The 15,746-nt window shown below is 47.6% G+C and overlaps 1 protein-coding gene across 1 annotated transcript in view; it reads left to right on the top strand.

Annotated features, from left to right (window-relative positions):
• LOC144491897 (monoglyceride lipase-like) overlaps positions 1-6,993 on the top strand; it is a 36,339-nt gene extending 29,346 nt beyond the window's left edge. Inside the window, exons 5-7 of the mRNA XM_078210187.1 lie at positions 752-841; positions 5,105-5,320; positions 6,853-6,993. Coding sequence (XP_078066313.1) covers positions 752-841; positions 5,105-5,320; positions 6,853-6,993 — 447 coding nt within the window. The remainder of the gene's footprint in view (positions 1-751; positions 842-5,104; positions 5,321-6,852) is intronic.
• The last annotated feature ends 8,753 nt before the right edge of the window (positions 6,994-15,746 follow it).

Here is a 15,746-nt window from a genome sequence, read left to right as displayed (position 1 = left end):
GGTGATTATTCCACTCTCCTTGCAGTATTGGGTCCTCAAAACAACAAGGCCTGATGCAGACATTCTCAAAATAAATCTCAATTCCTATCACAAGGCCATGGAGACTTCGCAATATCCAAGTTGTTTATTCATCTTCTGATGGTGTCTCCTCATCCAATCAAATTTCATCTCCCAGTGCTCCAGGTGATTACACCTTATAAAGTCACTCGTCATCGTGGCCTGTAGTTCAAAGGTCATTGAATTCAGTAGAAAAAAAGGACTTCTGATAAACAGAAGGCAACATTTTCTTTTAGTATTTTAGTTTGGAAAATGGGAAACAAAGATGTCTAAATACCAGCTGTTGTGTGGCCAGAATGAAAAGAAATAGACGTGGGAAAACATGTCACTACTCATTATTATTGATAGGTTAATCAAAAAATACCATCATAGCTGGGTTAGGATCAATGTCTACCAAGTAAGATTTAATAAAAAATGACTTTAAATATTCACTATTGGTTTAACATTAAGAGCAAAGCAGAGATAAATTAGTGGCAGCAGGCTTCAGACCTACTCTCCCAATGAATAGGGAATCCTTTGCAAGCCTATGGCCTTCTCACTGAGTTCCTTAAACCCAGATTGAACCAAGGGCATGAATGTGTAGATACCCCCTTCACTTGTGGTTTTACTTGTTGTGTCTCTGCTCTCTCAAGGGCAAAAGCACCCAAATGAGGAATTGACCTTACCCTGACTTACTTTGCTTTCCCCATTCTAGATGATCTTTTCAAAATTAGTGAATCACCTGCTGCCAAGGGCACCTCTGGGATACATTGATCCCCGCTTGACATCAAGAAACGAAGGACAGGTGGGTTTGCGATGATTTCTTTTTCCTTCTTGCATTTGAATAAAGAATTTATTGGACTTTGACTTTCAGACTCACCTGAGTTCACCAACTCTTCGCCAGAGTAGCACATGGCCGTGGCAGGCACTCAGAGCACTTCCCCTGCTCAATCCTTGGCATTAGGCATATTAAGCAGGATGTAACAACACTTTGCCTTAACAAAATGAAAGCTCCCTCATTACCTTTGACCCACCAAGACTGTGTCGCCATTTTCTTGGCTGTGGAAGTTCTTAGCATTTGTAATCTCATTTTCCTGCCTTGTCTCCACATCCCCACATACACTTACTGTAGACAGAGTCGTCACGTGATGACATAGCACTTAGAAGGTCACGTGATGGAAGCGTGGGAGTTTTCCCTGGAGCACGGCAGAGGGAAACATGTGAGCGGCTCAGAGTACTGAATAAACTATTGCGTTAAACAATCGTCCCATAAAAAATCATTTCAAACTGGGGCTTCTATGTTTTCCTTAAAGACACAGAAGGATTTTCTTTCAGATCCTGGGTGAGTGGCATTGAGGGTCTTCCGTGAATGGACAAAATTAGTCGTTGATTGTAACATTTGCCATATTCTGTAGCCCTCGGCTTGTTGGAGAACCTGCCAACATCCCATGATGTGGCAGGGTCAGCTTTTGTTGCCCATCGCTAATTGCCCTTGAACTCGGCCCATCCCTGACTATCCTTGAGAAGATGGTGGTGAGCTACCTTCCTGAACCGCTGCAGTCCCTGTGGTGTCAGTACACCAATAGTGCTGTTAGGGATGGAGTTCAAGGATTTTGACCCAACAACAGTGAAGGAACGGCGATATATTTCCAAGACAAGATGGTGAGTGGCTTGGAGGGGAACCTCCAGGCAATGGTGTTTCCATGTATTTGCTGTCCCTGTTCTTCTGGATGGAAGTGGTCGTGGGTTTACAAGGCGCTGTCTAAGGATATTTGGTGACTTGATGGAAGCAGCCAGGTCAGTATTATTCACCCATTCCTAACTGTCCTGAAGAGCAGTTAAGGTTCAGTGACATTGCTGAGGGTCTGGAATCACATCGTGAGCCAGGACAGGTCGGGTGCGGATCTTCTTCTTCCTGGCCTTTATAAATCGGAGTATCGAGTATAAAAGTTGGAGTGTTATGGTAAGGTTATATAAGGCATTGGTGAGGCCGAATTTGGAGTATTGTGTACAGTTTTGGTCACTTAGTTACAGGAAGGATGTAAATAAGATTGAAAGAGTGCAGAGAAGGTTCACAAGGATGTTGCCGGGACTTGAGAAGCTGAGTTACAGAGAGAGATTGAATAGGTTGGGACTTTATTCCCTGGAGCGTAGAAGATTGAGGGGAGATTTGATAGAGGTGTATAAGATTTTGATGGGTATAGATAGAGTGAATGCAAGCAGGCTTTTTCCGCTGAGGCTAGGGGAGAAAAAAAACCAGAGGGCATGGGTTAAGGGTGAAAGGAGAAAAGTTTAAAGGGAATATTAGGGGGGGCTTCTTCACGCAGAGAGTGGTGGGAGTGTGGAATGAGCTGCCGGATAAAGTGGTAAATGCGGGGTCACTTTTAACATTTAAGAAAAACTTGGACGGGTTCATGGATGAGAGGGGTGTGGAGGGATATGGTCCAAATGCAGGTCAGTGGGACTAGGCATAAAATGGTTCGGCACAGACAAGAAGGGCCAAAAGGCCTGTTTCTGAGCTGTAATTTTCTATGGTTCTATGGTAAACCAGATGGTTTTATTTTAACTTTCATGGTCAGGATTATTGAGTTGTCAATTCCAGATGTGTTTAATTGATTGAATTTATTGATTAATTTAATTTAATTTAAATTCCATGGGAGAGTATCAGCATCAACCTTGGGTAGTTGTGTGGCAGCGTTACTTTGCCAGCATATCCCCCGTACTCGCATTGTGATTTCAATGTGGAGGAGTGAAGTGGAGAATAAACACAAGTATAACATTATACAACATGAAAGGCAGCACAGTGGCACAGTGCCAGGGCCGCAGGTTCGATTCCTGGCTTGGGTCGCTGTCTGTATGGAGTTTGCATGTTCTCCCCGTGTCTGCGTGGGTTTCCTCCGGGTGCTCTAGTTTCCTCCTACAGTCCAAAGATGTGCGGGTTAAGTGGATTGGCCGTGCTAAATTGCCCCATAGTGTCAGGGTAAATGTATGGGGATAGCAAGGGTAAATGTATGGGGATAGGGCCTGGGTGGGATTGTGGTTGGTGATGGGGCCGGATGGCCTCCTTTTGAACTGTAGGGATTTTATGATTCTGTGATTCTATACACCAAGCCAAAACAGCCATTAAAGGGGGCTTATCGAAATCTTTGTCGGGGTGTGGGGGGGAGAGTTGCAGGAAGAACATCTTCACAGTAACTTCATTGCAGTGTGACACTAATAAATAAACATTGAACTTTAATATTTCCAACATATGGGCCACATCCTGAAGACAGCCATTAACATGAGAAAGGGGGGGATATGTACAGGAACCAAAACTGGAGGAAAAGAGAGTTCTTGGCATGGGTCATCGGGGAATTTGTGGAGCTGGAGGATAGGGAGAGTAAGATGAGTTGGAGAAAAAGCCCCATAAAAGCAAAACACTGCGATCACTGGAAATCTGAAATAAAAACAGAAAATGCTGGATAACCTCAGCAGGTCTGTCAGCATCTGTGGAGACAGAAACAGAGTTAATGTTTCCAGACCATGGCCAGAATTTTACAGGCACGCCCGTCCCGGAATCAGGGAGGGCGAGGCTCGCAGAATGGAATTCTCCGTTGGCCTCGGGCGGGACTTTACGAGCCTCACCCGAGTGAAGTCATAAAATCCTGGCCCATATGACCCTTCGACAGAGACACCGAGCGAGACTAGGATGCTTTGGTCGAGACTGTTTATTGCAGAATTCACCATTCCACTCTTAAATAACTTGCCCCCACTGCCTCGGCAAAGCAGCCAGCTTAAGGACCCCACGCACCCCGGACATTCTCTCTTCCACCTTCTTCCGTCGGGAAAAAGATACAAAAGTCTGAGGTCATGTGCCAACCGACTCAAGAACAGCTGCTTCCCTGCTGCTGTTAGACTTTTGAATGGGCCTACCTTGCACTAAGTTGATCTTTCTCTGCGCCCTAGCTCAGACTGTAACACTAATTCTGCACCCTCTCCATTCCTTCTCGCCTGTATACTCTATGAATGGTATGTTTTGTCTGTGTAGCGCACAGGAAACAATGTTCACTGTATGTTAATGTGACAAGAATAAATCAAATCAAATTCCTGGAGGCTCATGGCAAAATACTGCAAAGCTGGAATCTGAAACGAAAACAGAAAATGCTGGAAAATCTCAGCAGGTCTGACAACATCTGCGGAGGGAGAATAGAGCCAACATTTCGAGTCAGGGTGGCCCTTTGTCAGAGATCATCTCTGCTGAGATTTTCCAGCATTTCCTGTAGGCTGTTGGATTGCAAATTTTCGACCTGCTTCATTCTTGATGTCCTGCCCATTTGTCCAGCTGGTCCAGATAACTCTTTCGCTTTAATTTAGTTTTGGTCGCAATCACAACCCAAACATGACGGCCTAGTGCATTTGCGTTTACATAATATTATACAGAACATACAGGGCATTTACCTTGCCTTGTGCCCTTGGGGGAGGAAAGGCAGGATTAGGCTGTTGATTGGACGATCAGCCATGATCGTAATGAATGGTGGAGCAGGCTCGAAGGGCCGAATGGCCTCCTCCTGCTCCTATTTTCTACGTATGTTTCAATGATCATCTTCTCAATTTCAAAACGAAAACTGCAAATGGTTCCTCTCCCAGTTTAATTTCAAATAATTTGATTGGATGCTGAGTTTCAGTGCTGTTGAAGTCACAACGTGAGGTGTCCATTACAGAGTCATAGAGGTTTACAGCATGGAAACAGGCCCTTTGGCCCAACTTGTCCATGCCGCCCCTTTTTTTTAACCACTAAGCTAGTCCCAATTGCCCAGATTTGGCCCATATCCCTCTATACCCATCTTACCCATGTAACTGTCTAAACGCATTTTAAAAGACAAAATTGTACCCGCCTCTACTACTATCTCTGGCAACTCGTTCCAGACACTCACCACCCTCTGTGTGAAAGAATCGCCCCTCTGAAACCTTTTGTATCTCTCCCCTCTCACCTTTAACCTATGCCCTCTAGTTTTAGACTCCCCTACCTTTGGAAAAAGATGTTAACTATCCAGCTGATCTGTGCCCCTCATTATTTTGGTTCTTGCAGGTGAAAGCCTACATAAATGATCCTCTCAACTGCCACGTTCCAGTCAGGGTGAGATTTGCTTTTGAGGTCTTACACGCGTTGAGCAAAATTGAGAAAATATTTCCCTCTATCACGATGCCATTGCTGATTCTACATGGTGAGCAGGATAAACTGTCCGACATCAGAGGATCTTACATCATGTACGGCAAGGTGGCCAGCACTGACAAGACATTTAAGGTGATCTATATTTCCCTGAGATAATAGCCAGGTTAAACCAGTATGAAATATGATAATGATGTCTTTTTGTGATCAAAGAGGAAGCCAATGAAGCCTTTCAAAGTTTTCCAACTAATAGCTTTATTAATCGCTTCTTGGCCTTTTGGCTAAAATCAAGCCCTAAAGGGCATTAGTGAACCAGATGGGTTTTTCCGACAATCGACAATGGTTTCATGGTCATCAGTAGATTCTTAATTCCAGATATTTTTTATTGAATTCAAATTCCACCATCTGCCGTTGCAGGATTGGTGCAATAAATGATGGCCAGCCAGCGACACCCATGTCCCATGAATGAATAACAAAAATAAACCCTGAAGGAAACCCAGGCAGACACGGAGAGAACATGCAAACTCCACACAGGCAGAATCGAACCCAGGTCCCTGGCGTTCTGAGGCACTGGGTCAAAAAAAATGACTCTGCGTTGGCCTTTGTATTAAGGGAAGTAAATCAGGAACATGAAGCACAGCTGAGTGGTTGCTGAGGAGTGAGATTTGCACAGTTTCAATGCAAAGCTCCATGTTGCTATTTAGTCACCACCATCAGGGGCGGCAGGGTGGCACAGTGGTTAGCACTGCTGCCTCACAGCGCCAGGGACCCGGGTTCAATTCCTGGCTTGGGTCACTGTCTGTGTGGAGTTTGCGTGGATTTTCTCCGGGTGCTCTGGTTTCCTCCCACAGTCCAAAAGATGTGCAGGTTAGGTGCATTGACCATGCTAAATTCTCCCTCAGTGTACCCGAACAAGCGCCAAAGTGTGCCGACTGGGGGATTTTCACAGTAATTTCATTGCGGTGTTAATGTAAGCCTAATTGTGACGCGAATAAATAAACTTTAAAATAATGTAAGTCAGTGAGCAGCGGGGGTGATGGGCGAACAGGAATTGGTGCGAACAGGGATACAGGCAGCAGAATCTGGGATGACCTTAATCTAATGGTTGGTAGAGCATGGAAGATCAACCAGGAGTAAGTGGAATAATCAAGAAGAAATACTATTCCAAACTCGCATAGTAAGATGGAAAGACAGTTCAAGAGAGAGAGTTGTGCAGAGATAAGAACAGGAGATAAAGATCGAGAGGCAGACACTCACACGCACATTTACACTACAAAACCAGAAGAAGACAGACACAGACAAAAAGGGATACACACAAACACAACAACGGTGGCACGGTGGCACAGTGGTGAGCACTGCAGCCTCACAGCACCAGGGACCTGGGTTCGATTCCTGGCTAGGGTTACGATCTGTGCGGAGTCTGTACATTCTCCCCATGTCTGCGTGGGTTTCCTCCAGGTGCTCCGGTTTCCTCCCACAGTCTGAAAGACGTGCTGGTTAGGTGGATTGGCCAAGCTAAATTCTCCCTCAGTGTACCCGAACAGGCGCCGGAGTGTGGCGACTAGGGGATTTTCACAGTAACCTCATTGCAGTGTTAATGTAAGCCTACTTGTGACACTAATAAATAAAATTTGACTTTAACGTTAACCATCTCTCTCTTCTTCCAGGTCTTCAATAATTGTTACCATGAGCTCCAGAATGAAATGCCAGAAATTGTTGTTGAAGTTTTGTCTTTGATAGATGACTGGCTGGAGGAAAGGCTGCCACCATTACAAACAATCGAAGATATAATAAAGCAGCTGATTTAAGAAGGAACCCATTTCATTTCCACTGAAGCGGAACGCGTTAGGGGTTAGAATGATGAAGGGAGTAGAATCAATTTTAAACCAGCTAATCAACAAAATTAAAGCTTTCAAAACAAAACAAACTCATAGAAAAATAAATATCTGTCCAGCTACTTTCCACACCGCACAAAACTCAAGATGGAGAATAGAATGGAATTCCTATGGTGCACAAGGAGGCCATTTTGGCCCATTGAGTCTGTACCAACCCGTCAGAAAGAGCATCCCACCCAGGCCCTCCCCTCTACCCTGTAACCCAGGCATGGCCAATCCATCTAACTTGCACATCTTTGGAGTGTGGGAGGAAACTGGAGCACCCCAAGGAAACCCACGCAGACACGGGGAGAATGTGCAAACTCCACATAGATAGTCACCCAAAGCCGGAATCGAACCCGGGTCCCTGGCGTTGTGAGGCAGCAGTGCTGACCACTGTGCCACCGTGCCACATTGAATACAGTAAGAAGCCTCACAACACCAGGTTAAAGTCCAACCAATTTATTTGGAATCACGAGCTTTCGGAGCGCTGCTCCTTCATCAGGTGATTCACCGAGTCCAACACCAGTATCTCCACCTCATGGCTACCATCGACACATTAAATAGGACATGTGCCTGTTGTGTATGTGTGTGTGGAGACACCCCTCTGTTAATGATTCTCAATTCCAGCCCACTGTTTGCCATCTCCTCTAACTTTGAGCCAAGGGCCAGCACCAATGGGTAGAATTTCTCCGTATTTTTTCAAAGTGTAATTCTGGTGAGAAGATTGGAGAGAATTCCGTTTCCCGCCCCCCCCCCCCCGCTCCCTGCAGCACACACCCCCCCCCCGCGCCCCAGCAGGCCCCTTCCCAGCAGCCAATCCTTGCCCAGCAGCCCCCTCCCCAGCAGCCCCCATCCTCAGCAGAACCCCTCCCCCAGCAGCCCCCCTCACCCAGCAGAACCCCTCTCCCAGCATCCCTCTCCCCCATCAGCCCCCTCTCCCAGCAGCCCACCTCCCCAACAGCCCCCCCAGTAGCATCCCTCCCCCAGCAACCCCCCTCCCCCAGCAGCCCCCCTCCTCCAGCAGCCTCCCTCTCACAACAGCCCCCCTCCCCCAGCAGCCCCCCCTCCTCCAGCAGCCTCCCTCTCACAACAGCCCCCCTCCCCCATCAGCCCCCTCTCCCAGCAGCCCACCTCCCCAGCAGCCCCACCAGTAGCATCCCTCACCCAGCAGCTCCCCTCTCCCAGCAGCCCCCCTCCCCCAGCAGCCCCCCCTCCCCCAGCAGTCCGCCTCCATCCATGGAGAGTGACAGCCACCCTGCCAGCATCAACCCTCAGGCCTCTCGTCCGCCACTCCTCTCCAGTGATGAGGGTGCCCGGGGCTGGCAAAGAACTGAGAGGCTGCCCACCTCGGATGTAAGATGGAGAAAATGCCCGGACCCCTGTCACCGCAGAGGGCAAATGTAGCTGAGACAAGTCACCTAGTGTCTCTGAACCCCGAGATAAGCCCATTCATTGGTAGGGCACATTCCGTCCTCAGGCAGGCAGGAGTCAGACATATCGCTGAGGATGAGAGGAACATCGCTCTGCCCTCATAGCAAGTGATCAGCATTCTCCTGCGACGTTTGACCAATGGATTCAGTGCCCTGCCCGTGAATGTGGGCACCATTACAGGCAACACATTACAATGAGTTGATGTCAGACTTCACATGGGAGAACTCTTCACTCTCTAATCCTGATTGGCCCCAAAGCCTATGAAGACATTGCCTCATGTGGACACCAGACCTCCTCCGCCTCCTCTGCGTGTTGACTATCACCGCCCTCCTCCACCTCCTCCTCATGGGAGGAGATGCAGGGCTCCCCTCTCCCCGCACCCCCCCCCCCACCCCCACCCCCACCCCCAGCCCAGCTGCGCTCCCCGCTGCAGTGCCAAGTTGTGGGGAGCAGAGCAGACCACAATGTTGTGGGACACCCCCTGGGGGCTTTATTGTAGGGCTCCCCCCCCCCGATCAGTCCAGGCACCGGAATCGCATCCTCTGCAGTCCAATCGCCTGCTTGACAAACACGCACCTTGATGCAGGAGCCTCGTGGTATATAACGAGTCTCAGCTGGTGTTTGTGGCCTCCGCACTGGCATCATCAACTACCTCCTGCATGGGTAGTTCTGTCCCAGAGGAACCCCTCCCCACCCGCCATCCAGCCAATGCTCTCACTCAAAGATGCTGGGATCTGTCCCAAGATGTAACTGTCATGGGCATTCCTCAGGAAAGAGACACTTATCTGCATTACGCACATCGTGTGGTCACAGATGATCTGGTCATTGAGGGAGTGATATCTCTTGCGGTTCATGAATGGCGCCCCATGCTGCCATGGAGAGCACAGGGTCACATGGGTGCAGTCGATGAGTTACCTGCTAAGTGGGTGAATCCTAGGGCTCTGTCATCCCGGCTCGCCTGTCCCGGTTCGAACCGATGGACATGTGGGCCCTTGCAAATAGTGCCCTGTGACCTCCCTTGTGTACTTGTGTGCAGCTGACTGGGAGATGCTGCACAGGTCACCCATACAGCCCAGAAATGAGCCACTTGCACAGAGTTAAATTAAATAAACTGAGGAGCAAAGTAAAGGGGCAGCCCCTTACAGGAGAACCGCCCAAAATAAAATAAAATCACAAAATGAAACTTAAAACATTAACGGTGATTAAGAGGGTCGATAATGCACTCCAGTCCCTGCAGTGCCCAATGGCAACTGAAGGTCCCAACAGCGTCCATGGACACCACATGATCCCTCTCCAAGGACACCCAGGTGTGAGTATAACCGCGGTAGAGGGGCAGCCAGTCGGGTTGGAACAACAGTCCCAAAAAGGGTTAGGAACTAGGATCCAATCAGTGGCACACTCGTGTATTGCTGCGCTGATTTAATTGGCACAATTGACTCATGAAGGGTCAGGGAGCTGATCAGGCAACTGGCTTCCTCGTGTCGCAGGCGAGGTTCCACTGATTCATGTGAAGAGTGACATTAGCATGTTGACCTCATCCGTACAGGGCACAGGATACAGGGTACAGGGTACAAGGTACAGAATACAGGGTACTCCCCTTCCCCCAGTTCCTCCATGTCCGTTGGGCACGGCAGGGGATGGGGTGTTTTATTAGCCCTTTTAGTCACATTTTGACTTGATGTTTTTAAGTTTTCTTTACACTTTGTTTTGTTTGCTTTGGGCATTCCCCCTCCACCCCCTTTAAGGGATTGCCATTTTACTTTGTCCCTCAGTTTATTTGATTTAGTTTATTTGGTTTACCAAGAAGATGCTCCCCCCCCTCCCCCCCCCCGCCCCCAGCTCATAAGGGCTGCAGATTAAAGGAGCCAGCCATCTGTAACAGCCTTCTCCCCTGAAACTGATCCCTGGCGGTCAAGCCTCCACAACCTGATCTGCCGTACAGCTCACCCCTGTTTGTCCTCACACTGCTGCCTGAGCGTGGGGTTAAAACCACACTGCAATCATCCTCCCCCCCCCCCCCCCCCCCCCCCCCAAGTGAGTGGGTCTTCAGGCCTCATGAGGTAGGGAAGCACCCCTTCTCTGAGTCCCCAGTGCTACCCTTGCAGCTTGGCCTCTCACCCAAGAGCCCCACAGCCACTAACCCTTTGCATTCACCTCCTCCCACCCACTTTCCAGCCCCCACTGGCAAGGTGAGGAATGGTTGAACATCAGAAATCGCAATCTCACTGGTGAGATTCGATTTTCTAACTCTTGCCAGATTTTGCATCCGTGACGGTAATCCCACACATCGCCAACAGGAGTTCAAAATCACCCTCAGGGTTACAACTACAGGCTGCAATGTACAGATTGGGGATGCAAGAAAAGGCTAGAGAAAGTTCAGATCTGACCCTCGATCCGTACATGGTCATTTCTTGTCAGCCAGGTAGCTGTACGAAGATATTCCCCCAGCTGGCTGCAGAGCTCCCTCAATGTCCATCTACAGCAGGCAGTAAAGAAGGCAATGGTACGTTGGCCTTCATTGTGGAGGATTTGAGTATAGGGATAGGGATGTTTTGCCACAATTGTATAGGGTGTTGATGAGGCCACACCTGGAGTAGTGTGTGCAGTTTTGGTGTCCTTAGCTGAGGAAGGATGTCCTTGCTATAGAGGGAGTACAGCGAAGATTTACCAGGCTGATTCCTGGGAATGATGTGGAGATGCCGGCATTGGACTGGGGTGGGCACTGTGGATAGTCTCACAACACCAGGTTAAAGTCCAGCAGGTTTATTTGGAATCATGAGCTTTCGGAGTGCTGCTCCTTCATTAGGCAAGTCCTGATGAAGGTCCGAAAGCTCGTGATACCAAATAAACTTGTTGGACTTTAACCTGGTGTTGTGAGACTTCTTACCAATTCCTGCGTTGGCAGGTCTGTCATATGAGGAGAGACTAAGTCGGTTAGGATTATATTCACTGGAGTTTAGAAGAGTGAGAGGGGATCTCATAGAAACTTATAAAATTCTAACAGGGTTAGACAGGGTAGATTCAGAAAGAATGTTCCCGATAGTGGGGGGATTCCAGAACTAGGGTCATAGTTTGAGGATAAGGGATAGACCTTTTAGGACTGAGGTGAGGAGAAATTTCTTCAACCAGAGGGTGGTGGATGTGTGGAATTCACTCCCACAGAAAGTAGTTGAGGCCAAAACGTTGTCTGATTTCAAGAAGAAATTAGGTATAGCTCTTGAGGGTAAAGGGATCAAGGGATATGGCGGGAAGGTGGGATCAGGATATTGAATTCGATGATCAGCCATGATCAAAATGAATGGCGGAGCAGGCTCGAAGGGCCGAATGACCTCCTCCTGCTTCTAGTTTCTATGTTTCTAAGTAGCTTAAGTGCCAAATATCATTGATGGTTCTAAACATCAAATAGCACATTCTGGTGAGGAACTAATTGATATGCTGAAGGTGAGTGATGCTGGATAATGAATATGGAGAATAAAAACCCCTCTCGTTTACATATTTTCATCATTTCTGAACTTTCCCAATGACATTGTAAAAGCTGCAAGACCCCAACTCCCCAGGGAGCCAGGAACAGGTTTGGAGAAGTGTGCCAAGTCTTCTGGTTGTTTTTAAATGAGTTCACATTAGCTGCTCATCGCTTTGTAAGCGTGATCACTGCGGGTATTACTGTGCTGCCAATGACACGGTCCCCTAAAACTGATTATCTTTGTGGTCAGACTTAAAAGGGGCTTAAAGGATTGACAAAGCCCTCTCTGTCAAGGGCAGTGTTCTTGGACAGATTTTACTGTCTGTGTGTAAAGGAGACAAAGAGGTCGGATTGTCCAGAGGGAGCTCGCTGACCAGGTGGGTGGAAGAGGGAGCGTGGCTCGTTCAGCCACGCAGCCATCTTTCAGCATCCCATGACACTGGGAGGAAGGCTGCAAGGAGCAAGTGAATATTTACTCTTTTAACCGGCTTTATTAAATGATTAATCGCTGCATAAATCAGTGCAACGCAAAGGAAATCCCCCAGCACCTGGCTCGGAGATGTGCTGTAAATGATTGCACAAATGCCTTTGCAACACTTCTCATTGGAACTCTCCGCACTAACCCAGTGTCTATGAAATGATTTGTCATTCAGTGTGTGTACTGCAGCAGGAGGGCTGCCTGACTTTAAATAGGATCCCAGTGTCAGGGGTATTGATTTCTCCGGGTCAGTCTGACAGACACTGGAATACAATCTGCTTCATCTATCTCTGGAGAATGTGAAAGGAACGCCATCGCATTGCTTGATATTACGAGCATTGATCCTCACCAAATATGCAGCAGACTAAAAACAATAAACTATCCTTTTCTACATTGAAGCTGCAGCCACCCCCTCCTCGAACACTCACTGCTTCCTTTCTCATCATCCCAGTTAGCTCACAGATGTTAACATTGAACATTTCTCCCCCCTCTCAGCTCATCAGTTCCTGAAGCCTTCACTCATGCTTCCACCATCTCCAATTTCATTATCTCTAGACTCACCGGCACGGTGGTTAGCACTGCTGCCTCACAGCGCCAGGGACCTGGGTTCGATTCCTGGCTTGGGTCACTGCCTGTGCGGAGTTTGCACGTTCTCCCCGTGTCTGCGTGGGTTTCCTCCGGGTGATCTGGTTTTCTCCCACAGTCCAAAGCTGTGCAAGTTAGGTGGATTGGCTATGCTAAATTGCTCCTTAGTGTCAGGGGAACTAGCTAGGGTAAATGCATGGGGTTACGGCGATAGGGCCTGGGTAGGATTGTTGTTGGCGCAGATTCGATGGGCCAAATGGCCTCCTTTTGCACTGTATGATTCTATGAACTATTCCAGCATACTCCTAGCTGGTCTCCCGTTCTCTACCCTCTGCAAATTTTAGGACATTCAAAACTCTGATGCCTGTATCGTAATTCGTAACAAGTCCCATTCCCCTCTCACCCCTGTGCTCGCTGGCTTACACTGGCTCCCAGTCACCAATGCCTTGGTTTTAAAATTCTCATTCTTGTTATCCAATCCCTCCCTATCGCAGCAATCTCCTCCAGCCCCACCACATTCGGAGATATCTGAGCTCCTCCAGTTCTGGCCTCTTGAGAATCATTGGCTTTAATCGCCCCACCGTTAACCTTCAGATGTCTAGGGTCCCAAGCTCTGGAATTCCTTCCTTACACCTCTTTACCTCACTTTCCTCCTTTAAGACACTCCTTCAAACCTACATCTTTGTCCAAGCTTTTGGTCAACTGACCCAAATATAAATACCACCTTACGTGCCTCAGGGTTATATTTTCTTCCATAACCCTCCTGCATAGCACCTTCAGACATTTCATTGTGTTAAAGGCCTGATTTAAATATAAGCTGCAGTTGAGATATTCGTAATGACAGGCTGGTGTTTCAGCAAGTTTTTAAATCCACTACTCGGAATCCAATTTCTTATTGTGAGACCACTTCAAAAATCTGGAGACTTAAATATTTATCCAACTGGGAAAGATGATCTGACATTTATACAGTAGATATTGACCAGCTTAAAGGGCAGATTACTAAAACACATGAAGTGCACGATTTATCTTAACTACACTGGTGCAGTTCAGTTCGTGGAGACAAGTGAATTTAAGACAACACATACTTGCTTGCCATATTCTCAGTAAATAAACACAACCATTGAGACGGCACGGTGGTTAGCACTGCTGCCTCGCAGCGCCAGAGACTCGCTTTCGATTCCCAACTTGTGTGGAGTTTGCACATTCTCCCTGTGTCTCCGTGAGTTTCCTCCGGGTGCTCTGGTTTCCTTCCACAGATGTGGAGATGCCGGCGTTGGACTGGGGTAAACACAGTACGAAGTTTAACAACACCAGGTTAAAGTCCAACAGGTTTATTTGGTAGCTTTGCTACCAAAAGGCTTTGCTACCAAATAAACCTGTTGGACTTTAACCTGGTGTTGATAAACTTCTTACTGTGTTCCTTCCACAGTCCAAAGATGCACGGGTTAGGTGGGATGGCCATGCTAAATTGCTCCTTAGTGTCAGGGGGACTAGCTAGGTAAATGCATCAGGTCATGGGGATAGGGCCTGGGTGGGATTGTGGTCAGTGCAGACTCGATGAGCTGAATGGCCTTTTTCTGCAGTGTAGGGATTCTATCTATGCAAAAATATCAACAACCCTTTGCTTCGGACGTAGATTTGCAAGCAAGATTTGTGAATTTGAAATCATCAAATACGGTTAAGTGACTGCCCTGAATTAATTAATTCTCCCCATTGTGGATAGGTTGACATTAACATGCCAGGATTCATCAAATCCTTCCATACATTACAGACTATTTGGAATTGAATGGATTGAGAAGGAGAGGGCACAGATTTAAAGCGACATCCAAAAGAATCAAAAGTGAAGCGAGGAAAAATCTTTTTCTCATCACGGATGCTTGGAATGGAATTCACTGCGGGGAACTGTGGTGGAGACAGGTTCAATCGAGGCATTCCAGAGGGTATTAGACGGTTACTTGAATAGAAACAATGCAGGGGTACGGGGGAAAGGTAGGGGAATGGCTTCAAGCCATGATGCTCGTTTGGAGAGCCGGGGCAGACACGATGAGCCAAATGGCCTCCTTCTGCACCGTAACAGTGATTCTGTGAACACTATCTAAACATAGCCAACCGTTCAAATGCTGGAGAATGTAGTGTCTGGTTTGGGGAATGGTCCAGGGCACTCGCTGAATGATGCAATTTTTCTGGCAGTGATTCTGCCATTCTTTGATATTACGAGCAAACATTATTTATATTATCATTTTTGATTTCAAAGTTGCAAACCACCTCCTCCTCGAATGGTCAGTCCCACTTTTATATCATCCCATTTAGCATTAACGCTGAACTCCTGTCTCAGCTCATCGAGATATCTGTGGGCTGGGGTGGAGTTTGTGTGTATTTAAACCAAAATCCTAGACACATTCTTTATAAATGGATTCATGACATTTTAACATGGGCGTCTTTCTTCCAAAGTAAAGTTTATTTATTAGTCACAAGTAGGCTTACATTAACACTGCAATGAAGTTACTGTGAAGATCACCTCGTCGCCACACTCCGGGTACACTGAGGGAGAATTTAACACGGCCAATGCACCTAACCAGCACATCTTTCGACTGTGGGAGGAAACCAGAGGAAACCCACGCAGACACGGGGAGAACGTGCAAGCTCCACACAGGCAGCGACCCAAGCCGGGAATCGAACCTGGGTCCCTGGTGCTGTGAGGCAGCAGTGCTAATCACTGTGCCACCA

This window comes from Mustelus asterias, chromosome 3, assembly GCF_964213995.1.
Source record: "Mustelus asterias chromosome 3, sMusAst1.hap1.1, whole genome shotgun sequence".
Taxonomy (NCBI): Eukaryota; Metazoa; Chordata; class Chondrichthyes; order Carcharhiniformes; family Triakidae; genus Mustelus; species Mustelus asterias.
This window is presented reverse-complemented; position numbering and strand designations above follow the sequence as displayed.